The sequence below is a fragment of the Gallus gallus genome, chromosome 1, assembly GCF_016699485.2.
Source record: "Gallus gallus isolate bGalGal1 chromosome 1, bGalGal1.mat.broiler.GRCg7b, whole genome shotgun sequence".
NCBI classification, from domain to species: Eukaryota; Metazoa; Chordata; class Aves; order Galliformes; family Phasianidae; genus Gallus; species Gallus gallus.
In genome coordinates, this window is record NC_052532.1 from 108,466,029 (window position 1) to 108,479,489 (window position 13,461).

General features: G+C 38.9%; 1 protein-coding gene across 2 annotated transcripts in view; it reads right to left on the reverse strand.

Annotated features, from left to right (window-relative positions):
* The window catches only part of DSCAM (DS cell adhesion molecule), a 463,922-nt gene that overhangs the window by 148,593 nt on the left and 301,868 nt on the right, over positions 1-13,461 (reverse strand). For both annotated transcript variants that reach the window (XM_046940373.1, NM_001396519.1), the window contains one exon: positions 4,059-4,337. In XM_046940373.1, coding sequence (XP_046796329.1) covers positions 4,059-4,337 — 279 coding nt within the window. The remainder of the gene's footprint in view (positions 1-4,058; positions 4,338-13,461) is intronic.

Here is a 13,461-nt window from a genome sequence, read left to right on the forward strand (position 1 = left end):
GAAGACAACACATACTAATGTCACTTCTGCTTTAAAGAATGGACATTACTAGCTAGTAACTTAATTAATTTGTGTGTGCTAATGTTCCCTAATTTTATTTTATTTTTCATGTAAATCAAAAAATTCTTTATGACAGAGATCAGATGACAAACTCAAACTCTCCTTCCCAGACTTCCACGCTCTGCAAGTGTGTTTGGCTCCCAAGTACAGATGAGTACATGACATTCAAGAACAATCCTGAAGGGCTCCTAACATAAGCTCCTGCAGTGGGCTACTGAAATAAGTAGAGAAATAATCTATGACATTTACCTAGAATACAATGTTTCATTTTTACAGGGAATATTTGTACTTTACTTTTAAATCACACTGTCAAAATGATGGAAGAATTTTAATCAGCCAAAGCAACCACTGATGTATTAATGAATGAGATCATTAAACACTGTACTCCAGCAAAAACGAACAGTTATTAAATTTGGTCATTGGACCTAAGGGGTCAATTTAGCTGGTTTAGAGAAACCATTTGCTATGTAGTTCAAGGAAAAAAAAAAAAAAAAAAAAAAAAAAAGCCTAGTGGTTTGCATTGATCAGGTTTGTCTAATGAAAACATTACATAGAAAGTAAATCATCCAAGAGTAACCTTCAAAGCTGCAGCAAAGAAAGTAAAGGAATTCTGATACTAGCTGCAACTATAAATCTTTTCCTTGCTTTTCCATCTCTGCATTTGCTGCATCTCACCACCTCCAAGCATTACAAAGCAGACTGATACTGTCTATATTCAAGGCTCATGGACTGCTCATTTGGTGCTTAACTACATAATGATATTCAACATTCCTGGCAAGTACAAAATGAAAACACATTTATGCTTAATGTACTAAATGTATTAAAGGGCATTATTAGATATTTAAAGACCTTATCTCAATTTTAATTTATGATCTATTCATTGACAGGAATTTTAACATCACGGTTTTTGCACCCACTGCTATCACTGAATTTTCTGTTCTTGCAGCACCTGCACAATTATAATACATTTATGAGATCTTTCTTTTCAGTTTCCAACTAAAACATTTTTCAATGCTTTTCATTTCATAATTTTTTCATTCTAATTTTCAGAAACTCTACAGAAGTGAAAAATGTGACAAAGTGTATATATTTCTTTAACCACTCTTTAGAAGACAGTCATAATGAGTAAAGCCTTAAATAATCCTGCATGGTAAGTATTTGACAGGGAAGATGTTTTCCTGATTTCCATGGATGGCTTTCATGACAGAATCCTATTCTTTCCTTTTTGTTAATAGCATGCCTAGCAAACCAGGAGAGCAAGCATAAATAAAATAATAATGATGTATGAGTTTTTGAGAAACCTTTCTAGCTTGCCATTCTAGCTTGTAAATTTTTTATGAACTTCCAAGAGGAATTGTAGGCTGCAATCCAGTGCAGCTTAAAATTATGAGAACAAAAGCTCTACTTCCACTCACCTGCAGTTCCTACTTGTAATCCCTGGATGCAGTAGAGAGGGAAGCTTCTCCCATTGTCTATTTCATCAACTTTTAGAAGATATTCATCTCTGGTTTGCAAAGGAGCTCACATGAGCTTGCTGCTCTCTGGAGCTCACCATTATCAGCTGTTTGGTAGTACACTGCATCACACTTAGCAAAGATATTTCTAATCTTTACATTAAGATTTCATTCTTTCAGATCCACTGGAGGTGTTTTCGCCTCTTCAAATGTGTCTGAAATTGGCCAATAAGTTGTTGGAGAGGAGAAGCACTGCAAGACCCATGCCCAGAACATGCAGCTAAGACTTATTTCCAGCTCCTCACCAAGAAACCCATGGCAGAGAGAACTGAGATTGCTCTGATTACTTCTTAATTCACGGTAGCAGATCTGCTCAACAGCCTTCTACCCTCACTTTATTTATCTCACTGTCTTTCATCTAATACATGATGCTCTGCAAGGATGATCTGTGGAAGCTAGTCACCTCCTCTGACAGATAAGGCAGGAAAAATCCAGCCTTGCTGTCTAGGTATTTTTAAATCTTCTTATTGCTTAGTTTTTTTTAAACAACACAAAATAACAGGAACAGCTAACGAGAACAGAAGCAGTGATGTCAAACCATGAGGTGCCCACAAATTTTAACAGACCAGTGATTGTTTATCTTTTGCCATTTTATACTCCTAGCAAAATAGTAGTTCAGCTTAGATATCAAAAATATTTGTAGGAAGAACATAGGAAATCTACAGAAAAATATGAATACTAAACAACAGGACACACATGATGAGAGATATAAAATACCACGGAGAAAAACACCAAAGTATTTTTGTGGCTGTACGAATTCTGCAAAAATTTATGTACTAATGGTTAAAATGCCCCAGCAAGCTGTTGGCCTGTGTTTCTCCATTCATCTTAGAAATGGATTGGATTTAGATCATACTTCTACATCTCTCTATGTACTGTAGAACGATACAGACTCTCACGTATATTGAAAACATGTGAGTCTTCATTGCTTTTGAGTACTTTTAAAAAGAAAACAATGACAGGAGCTTTGTGAGGAACCCTCATATTCCCTTTGTTTTCTTCATTTAAATTCCACAAGAGGAGTTTAAATGCCATTTAATCTTCCTTTACTTAGAGAAATACTGCTCAATGGATTTAGAAAAATACTGTATTTCCTTCATACTGTAACTAAGAACAAAAAGATGAGGAGGGATCAGAAAACCTGGAGGAGAAATAGAGAAGGAAATCGAGTGTTTACTGAGATGTGTATAGTTTGGGTTGGAAGGGGACTAGTAGTGATCACAATTAGCCTTCTAATGTCTATATTCTGACCCCTGTGGAATGAGAGAGCTGAAGCAGTTCAATACTGAGGGAAAGAGGTCAGTCCAGGGTTCTGGCAGAAAATTCAGGTCAAATGTCATATTATATTTCCTTCTTCCCCTCTGAGTGGGAATTATTATCCCAGATGCATAAGTAAAACTGATTAAGCCATTACCATTTAAATTGACAGAGAGAGAAGGGCTTAAAGAAGGTTGCTGCAGAGCACTAGCTGGGGTAGAAAGATAAGCAAGAGGTGGAAAATTGAATAGCCCTTGTAAACTCCAGGACTACTACTCCAGAAAGCTTTTCCTGGGCAAGAGATGGTGAAAAGCTACCTTCCATCACTGCTACCACCAGAAATATATTGGTAAACTAATAAGATGTAGTGCTCTTCAACAGGCAGAAATAACCAGGGACACTTGCAGTATTACAGTGTATGCCTCTTTACCTTGGGGAGTCTAATGGCTTGGTGGAAAGAAGGAGATGGTCAAGGGAAAAGAGAATAATAGCTTTACTTTATTAAAAAGTGAAAAATTAAAAACAGTTTGTAAAGCTTTCAGAAAGAAAAAGAAGTAGGTTTTTTCAATGTGTGCTTACTAAGTTTTGTGCACTAAGTTTTAAAATATATCAAAAGTTATACTCTCTAGGGAACTTGGCCTAAGTATGACTTGAAAGGCACAAGATGTGGGAAGTATTTCTCTAAAAGGTCTTCTTCACATAAAAGATTTACTTACTGAAGTTCTATATTCACATTTATTTCAAGGAAAAATGTTGTGAAGCGAGCAAGAGCAAATGGATCGTGTTATCTGAGTAACAAACACAGACAAGAAAAAGAACGTCAATATAAATGCTTTGCTTTTATACTGAGGTAATGTTATATGAGAAGCAGTTCTAAATAAAAAATGAGGATAATCAGCCTAGAAAAATAATAGAGATTAATCTGATATCCTTTGAAATACTTGATCCCAAGGAGTGGGCTTCCTCCTCAATGTTTGGAAAGTCAGTGCTGTGTCTACCCCAGTCACCCTCTGCACTTCAGGGTTGTTGATTAATTTCAAGACTCAGTACTTTTAGATAAAAAAGTCTTTTTTTGTTTCTGTGCTTCACCTCTCTGTGTGCTCTCTTCTATGATAAGAAGGATTACCATATTTTCCTGTTTTATACTTCCCATCAAACAGATGTCATTACAAAATAGTGATGAAATCTGCTTAATTGGTGCCCTTCAAACTAATTATGTCTACTTACCTCTCACAATTAATTGGCTTTGGTGCTCCACAGCTGCTGCATCATTTCTAGCTATACAGGTATAATTCCCATTGTGCATCAGCGAAAGATTAGAAATCCGTAAGGAGCTGGTGAAGTCGATGTTGTCAATGGTCACCCCCAGGCTGGCTGGGATGGGCCTGCCGTCCTTCTGCCAGGTGATGGTGATGGGCAGATCTCCAGAGACAACCACACAGGGAATGAAGACCCGCTGCCCGATGGAGAACCTTGGGAACTCAAAAGGCTGAATAAAAGGAGGAACTGAAACAAAAGAAAAAAGAGGGGTTGTCACAGGTATGATCTCATTTCTGAAAATGCTGTAATGGAACTGATATATAGTATGTGCAAAACTGAATATGTAATAGCAATACCATCAGTAGCCATGGGGCATTGTTTAACTAATAAAAATTACATCTTTTGCAGATACCTTTCTGAAATAGGCTTTTTCTTGGCTACCAAATGCACTAAGCAGAAATGAGAAGCAGTGAGATCCTGGCTTCTAGAGACACAAGATCACCATTGGCAGAATCCTGTGAGAGCAATCAGCCCTTGCTCAAAAAAATCCCACTGACAGGTCATGACTCTGCAGATCTTTCACAGTGGGGTTGCCTAGGTAGTCCAGGACGAGCTCACCAGTTTTCACAATCTGGGGCAAGGGCTTTGCTTAGGGTCACAGAATAGATCTAAAAGAATTTCCAGATTGCCTATGAAACATGATGAAAGGGTGTGTAAGATTCTAAAACTCTTCCTGGAACTTAATTTCTTTCTGTTTCAAGGCATAATTTTTAATAAGACTATGTGAAGTTATGCAGTAAAAGGTACAAATAGTATTGACAGGACGGTAAACTTAAATTAAAACTGATTTCTAAATAGAGGGAAAGTACGAGGTATAAGCTTTCAAGTTGGCATTTAATACTGCTAAGTATATTTTGCTTGACAATGTTTTTTACTTTTCTTCCTCAAAAAAACAAAGTAACATAAAATAGGCACCCCTTTTTTCCATCATAGGAAATAATGTCTCTTTAATGAAAATATTTTGTTCTCAGGTACTTCCAATAAAAACAAATAAAGCAGTGAGTTGGATTTAATTAACAAAGCAGGAAGTAATGGAGATTCTCTGCTTTCTCCCAGTGGTTTGAAATATTTGCCAAAGATCATCCAGTTTGGGAATCAAATACATAACCAGCCACAGGAGCCTGAACCTTCTCCCAGTCTCAGGGGAGCACTCTAACAACTAGGGCATTGATTGATCTGACAGCTTTCCATCAGTCTTTCCCAAGGGAACTATAAAACCAGCTTTGCAGTCAATACTCAGATACTCGTTTATTAAAAGAGAAGGCTCTTAGAGGTTATGTATCTTAGATATAGGAGTGCCATTCCTGTTCTTGACCTAGAGGTTACTTATACACAGTCCACAGTACACTTGAACATCTTTAATAGAAAAGTTCAAAGGATGTCCACAGAGAAACATTTACAGTGCTGTATATTAGCTAGCTTCAGAAGAAAATAGAGCTGGTGGCTTTATCTACTTGTGCTTCTTTTGTCCTACTACTCTTTAGTAAAATGAAAGCTTTGTTCTTCCAGAAACTGAAGTAGAGAAGAAGCAGAAAAGCCCTCCAAAATGGTTGCAACGTATGCCACCTCATTTACTTTTGTAGCAGCAGTTTTACTCGTCTGCCAGTGTTCTACTTCTGGATGGCAGGAACGGATATTTGTAACCATTGTTATGGTGGTTTGATAGTGTTACTTTTATCATCGCACCTGTTGGCTCCTCTTCCATTCATGAAGAAAGTGATACCAAGCCCTCTCAAGGGCAAAGGCATTGTTCAGTGATGTACACTGGTGTATGTGAGCGTAACAGTGCAAGAGGATGTTAACTCTACTGCTTCCAGAATGAGCCACAATGCCATTTGAAGAGATTTTATAGAAGTGCATGTCTGTCACAAAGAGGTTAAATCAGGCTTCAGATATACAGATGCAGAGTGTAACAGATTCTTCTTATAGGTTTTCTGTCACTTCCTTCTTTTACTCTTGGGACCTAGTGTTACATGGAGTGACAAAATATCTGCCTGTTTCTTCTAATTGCTTTAGTGCACCTAACACATTCACGTGACAGATCACTGAGTCACTGACAGATCATTTTGCACACCACAGTAACAAGAAGGACATAAAACTGTTAGAGAGTGTCTAACGGAGGGCTACAAAGATGGGGAAGGGTCTGAGGGCAAGGTGTGTGAAGAGTAGCTGAGGCCCCTCGGTGTGCTCAGCGCAGAGCAGAGGAGCTGAGGGGAGGCCTGATGGCGGCTGCAGCTCCTCACAGGGAGCGGAGGGGCAGCGCTGAGCTCTGCTCTGTGTGACAGCGACAGGGCCCGAGGGAACGGCATGGAGCTGTGTCAGGGGAGGGGCAGCTGGGGGTTAGGGACAGGGGCTGCACCACAGGGCGGTGGGCGTGGAACGGGCTGCCCAGGGCTGTGGGCACGGCCCCCAGTGCTGGAGTTCAAAGAACGTCTGGACAGTGCTCTCAGACATAGGGTTTGATTTTGGGTGGTCCTGTGTGGAGCTAGAAACTGGACTTGGTAATTCTTGTGGGTCTCTTCCAATACTTTGTTCCTCAAAAAAAACAAAACAAACAAACAAACAAACAAAAAAACAGAAAAAAATATTTCAGTATACACTGATACAGTTTACAACGTAAGTAGGAATGAGAAATTTTTTAGCACCGGACTGTCAGGAGGTTTTGACACGTTTTCCCTTGCTGAGTGCAGCTATCTGCTAAATGGACCCCCTGTGCAGACTGCATTTAGCCAGCACATCTCTGCTGCACATTTCTTTAAATTCTTCTCTCTAGGCGTCATTACCAAAAGATAAGCTAAAATTCAGAACCGAATAGCAAATTGCTTCAGTATTTTCTGCTGAGCATGTAACAGATTTGAACTTATCTTTCATAGACAAAAATATACCAGGAGTAAGATAACGTACTTCTCAAGGACTGTTCAGTGCATCTTGACCCTCCAGCTCCCCAGTGAAGAAAACCATGAGCAAGATCATTAAGCCACGCTGAAGTATTTTTTTCCACAAAATATTGATTGGCAAGGCTACATTTACTGACTCTAAAATTCAAGCAATAGCCTGCAGAGCATTTCATATATCGGCTAAAATATTTATAGGCAGCACATTTTCCCTCTGCCCAGGTTTTTAAGATACTGAGGACATCAACATTTATTTCTGCCTCATAAGATATAATGTATATTCAACCTGCAGCAGCTCTCACTCCTGACAAGGAGGTTATTTTGAAAAGCGGTGTGTAATTTAAAATCAGTACTTTAAAAAAGTAAATTGTCAAGGGATAATTTCAAAGTATGGAATAATGTTTTTCAGCTACAGTATTTACTATTTCAGGTTGATAACAGCAGTTTCTAGCAGGAAGACCTAACACAAGTCTTCTTGCTAATTTGAGGATGGGAAAAATCACCAAAAATCACTTATTAAAAGCATAGAAAGAGAACAAAACACAACTGAAGTCATTTAAATCAAAAGTTATCCTATGTATTTTTGAAGTGAAAAGCTGACATAAACAATAGTAATAATAATAAATAAATATCTGGCTTGATTAACCAGCATATTTTGAGAATTTTTGGTAAAATAAAACTGTATCATTGACAAAAAGTACAAAAAAAGTAAGATGGATGTACACTACTTCAAATCCTAGAGAAAAGTTACCATAGGACAGGTATATTAAAATGTACTTTAAATACTTTAAGGTGTATCATAGTACTTTCCTTTTCTATGTGTAGCTTTTGTTTCACCATATTTCAGAGCTTCTATTCAATTTTGTTTGTTAAATTATTTTACTTCATATAACATGTTACATATTACCCATATATAGAAAGGGTTATATGTGCCTGTGTGCTGTGTATTTGAAAGGGATGTTTCTTCCTTTACACACAACAGTCAAAAGAGTGACAATCTGTGCTCTATGCAATGAAGTGCAATGGCTTGGGGATGCTTTATTGATGAGTGCTTGAATTAAGTGTCTATTTAAAAAGAGGATTATGGGCCAGTCTCATTACTGTTAATGCATAACATTTAAATGATGTTTTTGTGCCCTAGCAACATCTCCTGTGCCTCTGGGAGATCACTGTAAAAGGCTTCCATGATGCTCTCCATTAGCAGAGGAACATCCTTAATTTCTTGCCCTCTCTTTTGTGGGATTTATGTTGGAAGAAACTGCTCAGATGATTCACTGAAACAGAACATCCTGCAGATGCCTTGTCGCCTGCAGCAGTCTTGTGAACACACCATGACTCTCTTGTTGCTCTCCACGGTAAAATAAAAGTTGTTCTCCTGTTTATCACTAGAAACTGCTCTCTAATGGATTTTCATGCAATAACACTGTTGGAGGAGCTGTGCCCACACTATGACATAATTTTAGCAATGAATACACACAGCACTGGTACATCGGCTGATGCAAAGTAATAGTTACAAACTACGTAGGTCACTCTGCACGTAACACCTCTGATTTATTTCCTTAGGAACTACAACACATACAAAGAGCACCATAACACTCTTTCATAGAGTAAATTTTCAGCCTCAAAACAGTATTCGTCGGCACAGTCACCACCATTAGCTGTGCATTCTCACCAGTGATGAACAAGAGCCTGCATGCCACACTCAGAACAATCTGCATCAGCAGAGGAGACCTACTGTCACTTTTTCCACTCTGAAATGCATCACCCACTGCCTCACTGTGCTCACATCCATTGTTTGGTCTCCATAAACATTCAGCAGGTGTCGATGAATGTCAGTGGGTGTCATTTTTTCTGTATGCTTTATGACACACCTTTGCTTCATACACAGTATTCTCTTCAGATGTCATTGTGTCAGATTGCCCTTCTGCTGCCATCTGTCACACAGTAACAAAATGTAATGGAATACTGGTGGGAAGGTTCAGCCTCTACTGCCATCCCACCAACATCCGCCTCTGACACTGTGGGCCAACATCATAAAATAGGAAGGATTACTTTCAGAGCAGCCCTTATGTAGAAGCTCTCAAAGCAGCCACGTAAACCAAGATTTCATGCACTAGGACTGCAAAAGCCAAAACTGCTTTGTATTTGCACAGATCCTAGTCATGATTTAGCCAGACATTGACTGTTTCATCTAAACATCTCCATTCCTTGTAGGTGATGGTCTGAGCAATTGCACACAGCCCCTGAAGCACTGGATTCTTCTGCTTCTCTCTTTTATTTATTGGGCTTTATCAGTAGGGCACGTCATTCACTGAACTGTCTGTTAATGGCATTTACCGATCTGAGACATATAGTGTGCTCCCTTGTTGACTGCTAATGCATCCTGTCTTGAAAAGAGGGAATACTGTTATATTCTACAGGCCTTACTGCATGCACTGGAAATAAAAGAACCAAATCACTATATGTAATGCCTCTACTTTTCACAATGTTTCCATATACTTGTAGGTTCACAGTTACCAAAACTGACCCAATATCCAAAGTTCTTCAAAATCTTACCACAACAATGTAGCAGAGCAAATACTGCTGTGCACCTTCCCCAGCCTCAGTCCCTACTTCTCCTCTTTGCAGTACAACACTGGTAACCCACAGGCTCCCTGATACTGTTCTGAGAGCTCCCCCAAAATAAGAGAGCAGTTAAAATGCTATGTAGAAGCCAAGAGTGCTTCACCTATCAGATCAGCCCATTCTAGCCTCTATTGTGAGGGGAAGGGATCACACCCTGTAAGCCTAGGATGGAGGTAGCTATGTTCTCTGCCCAAGGGGATGCATTTGCTTATGCATTTTTTAAAGAGGAAACATTTTTGTTGTGGCAATAGGATAACAGCTGCAAGAGTATAGTAACACAACAAGCTGTTACATTCATTGTTAAATGCCCTGTGATAAAAAGCCCATCTTGCAGGCTGTGCATTATCTAGAAGCACTTACCCAGTCTACTACTTTTCCTACGCTTTTAGAACTTTATCCTGAGCTATTGCTCTTATTTAGCCCTTGTGTGATCTAAATTGATCTCTGGCCTCAGGTAGCACTGTGAAAAGTTGAACACAACTTAATCACTGGAGCCAAAAGTTCCAGATTTGGAAGAGAGAGGACTTCAACAGAAAGACTTTGTGCTTTGAACATTATTCCAATAAGTAGTTTGACTGGCTTCATACTAACTTCTCATTCACCCATATTCCATGATTGTACACAAGGAGCTGATCTTACACCACCCTTCTGTTACCACAGTGTTGATGTCCTCTTTTCTGTGTATCCTTTATACTATGAACTGATTTCAACTTAGGGCACCATGCTCCATACTTCCATTATTGTGTTCGTGCACACTCGTTTTCTATATCTGGACTTATACACATTGCTAATAACACAGACCAACTTGAAATAAAGTGATTAGCATTTTAAGAACAATTCTAACAAGAGCATGGTTTATTCCAAACTCAAGCTAAAAACAGCTGCATTATAAGACAGAAGAGTGTAAGCTTTGGAAAAATTCAATTTTAAATATACATATAACTCTTGCACTCTTATTCAAGTATTAAGGCTCATTCCATACTGTTTTCCGAGGAGGACTTTAAGTGGATTTTTGCAGGATCTTTTGCATGTCTGGACACCCATTCTCATCACACAGCACTTTTCTGATTTCTGAATATTACAACTCCAGTTACTTTGGAAGATCCAATTATTTTCTCCTGAAGGATGTACAGGCTTGGAGGGATTCAAAAAGGTATTGCATTGAAGAGAAAGAAATGGAGGGAGTGATATAATGAAAGAAGTGTCTGAAGGACCTCAAAACCAGAAGGTTTTTTTTTTTTTTTCATTCAAACCATTGGCAACATTCAGTCAATAATACATAAAAAAGTTATATCTTATATACATGCACAAAGCTGAATTCACAGTTCGTCTAATCCACACTGTAGATTGCAAGAAGCATAAAGAAATTAGCAGACTGTTTGATGACAGCATGCATCATGGTCCAAAGGACCAATGAAAGATTCCCCCTAGGAGATTTTCCCCTCCCGTGTTGGCAGTTTTCAGTACCCAGAAGAGCCCACTTGGAACTGATCTGCAATTCAAATCCACCAATAACACTTTAAATATTAGGAAAAGATGGATACTTCTTGTGAAAAATGTAGAGAATCTATTCAAATAGTTGCAAAATTAAGTTTATTTATAAATAGCCTGTGTCAGGTTTGCATGTTTTCTAAAAAGAAACTGGCTGATATAACTTCTTGCAGTTCACAACAGGTGAAGTGCTATCACTTCACCATCAGATAATAAGATACTTTATAAATCAATGGCAGACCATAATCTCTACAAGATCAGAAACAGCACTTTTGAGTACCACTCTTTTTTCTTTTTTTATTTTTCTTTTTTTTTTTTTTTTTTTTGATGCTGCACCCTTTCTCACATGGGCTTCTTTATCAATTAATTTATGTCTGGGAAGTGTGAATAGCAGTGGGTTGTTTATATGAGAAGTATGTCTCATGAGACAGATGAGAAGAAAATCATCACTTAATACTGATGGCTTTTACTGTAGCTGAAAAAACTATAAATTACATAACAAAGGAAAAAAAAAAGAAGATAATGACTCACTCCTGCTTTTAAAACATTTCCAGATCCAATAAATGCTGTAGAATTGATGTTGCTATTATTATTTTACCATCTTGCCACTAGAAGGGTTGTTTTGCAGTGGAAATACGGAACTTACAGAAGGTGTATGTAATATAAGCTCTTATTTTGTTTGGCAACACTTCCCATTCTAAGACTACTTTTATTTGATTGCAATTTGACTTTTGTTTGGATAGCACTTTTCCAGGCCAGGTGTCTGCCTCAGGCTGAGTCATTTCAGCTGGAAGGTTGCAGCTACAACTATCTGGTCACTTCTGGGGCAGAGAGAGATGAAACATAAGGATATATTGCATTTTCATCCTACCTTAAAAGAAAAAAAATAAAAAATAAAAAGCCACTGAGAGAATGTGAATAGTCCCACCATGGCTTTCATGTTCAGCAGCTGAAGGCACAAGCATAAGATGCTCTTGCTGTTCCCACGGAGAGTCATCAAAAGAGTGCCAAAATTTGAATGTACAGAGGAATAGGGGAGATCTCGGGGCCAAGAAAACAGAAAGGGAAACCAGCCTCTCTTACTGGGCATTCAGACAGCAGCAGCAAGCAATGGAGCAGAAACTCAAAACGTAGCCCAGGATAAGAAAAGGGACTTGCAGAATTGGATTTAGGAGAAGCAGAAGAAAGCCAAAAGTTGGGATCAAGCTTGCAATGCGATTGAAAAGATCATGGAGGCTGGTAAAGTGAAGTTGGAAGATGGCTGGGAATGTGAGGTTGGAACAAAAAAGCAGTGTGGTGGGATAGAGAACTGTCAATGACTGAAGACCCCACAAAGGAGAGAGAGACTAGAAGCCAGTGGAGGTGGAGAAAGTGAAGGCTGGCAGAAAGTACGGAGTCTAACTGGTGGCTGAGAGGAATGCAGGGAGCTCTGAAGGGAAAGACCACCTCTGAGTCGTGAGAACAAAGCACTAGGAAAATAAAGGCTGAGATGAGAAAGATGTGGAAGGCAGACTGGTTTTGGAATCCAAAGCAGAAGAGTCAGGATTAGGATGAGCTGGAGACAGGTCATACTTAGGAGGGATGAACACAAAAGCTCATGTCTTCTCCAGAACATTCTTCTCATGTACGTAGGATATCAGCCTGTAATTGTCTTCTGCTGTCAGCAGATGTGTAAGAACTTCATTGGCAAGCCACTAGAGCTGGGTGAAATAAGGACAGAGAAACTAGTGCTACTAAGAATAATTTTGTTCTTGGCAAGGACCTGTGCTGTATCCTTAGCAAGGCTAGTCTTGATGAGTACTTTTAAGGATGTCAGTAAATGCTGTTTCCATTTACAGAAGCAGAAGAAGAGGGTGCTCAGTTTAGTCTACAAAGAAGCTAAAATGAAACTGCATTTAACACAGGCCAAAGTTAAACACACTGAAAGGTGATTACAGTTGCAAAGGCAAGCACCTGACAGGTATGAAATATCAGAAATTCAGCATGAAAGTAGAGCCATAGTCTCACCCATTTATGTATGCATTACAGTGTGAGTAGATTTCATCACTGTTGTCGAACTCAGAGCTGGCCAATTCATTTGTCTAAATGAAAAAAATAAATGCCAAGATGGCTTGATTTCCAAAATGCTCCTTTAGGACTCAGGCACAGTTCCAACAGTGCTGTGTCTGCCAAGCAGAAACCTGCTTATTTTCCTGCCAGCACATCCAGTCAAATTTCCATCAGTTAGCTTACAGGATTGCTAGCTTCCAAGATCCAGATTCAGGGACAGAGACAATGGACAGGCAAGGGATGGAGAGAAT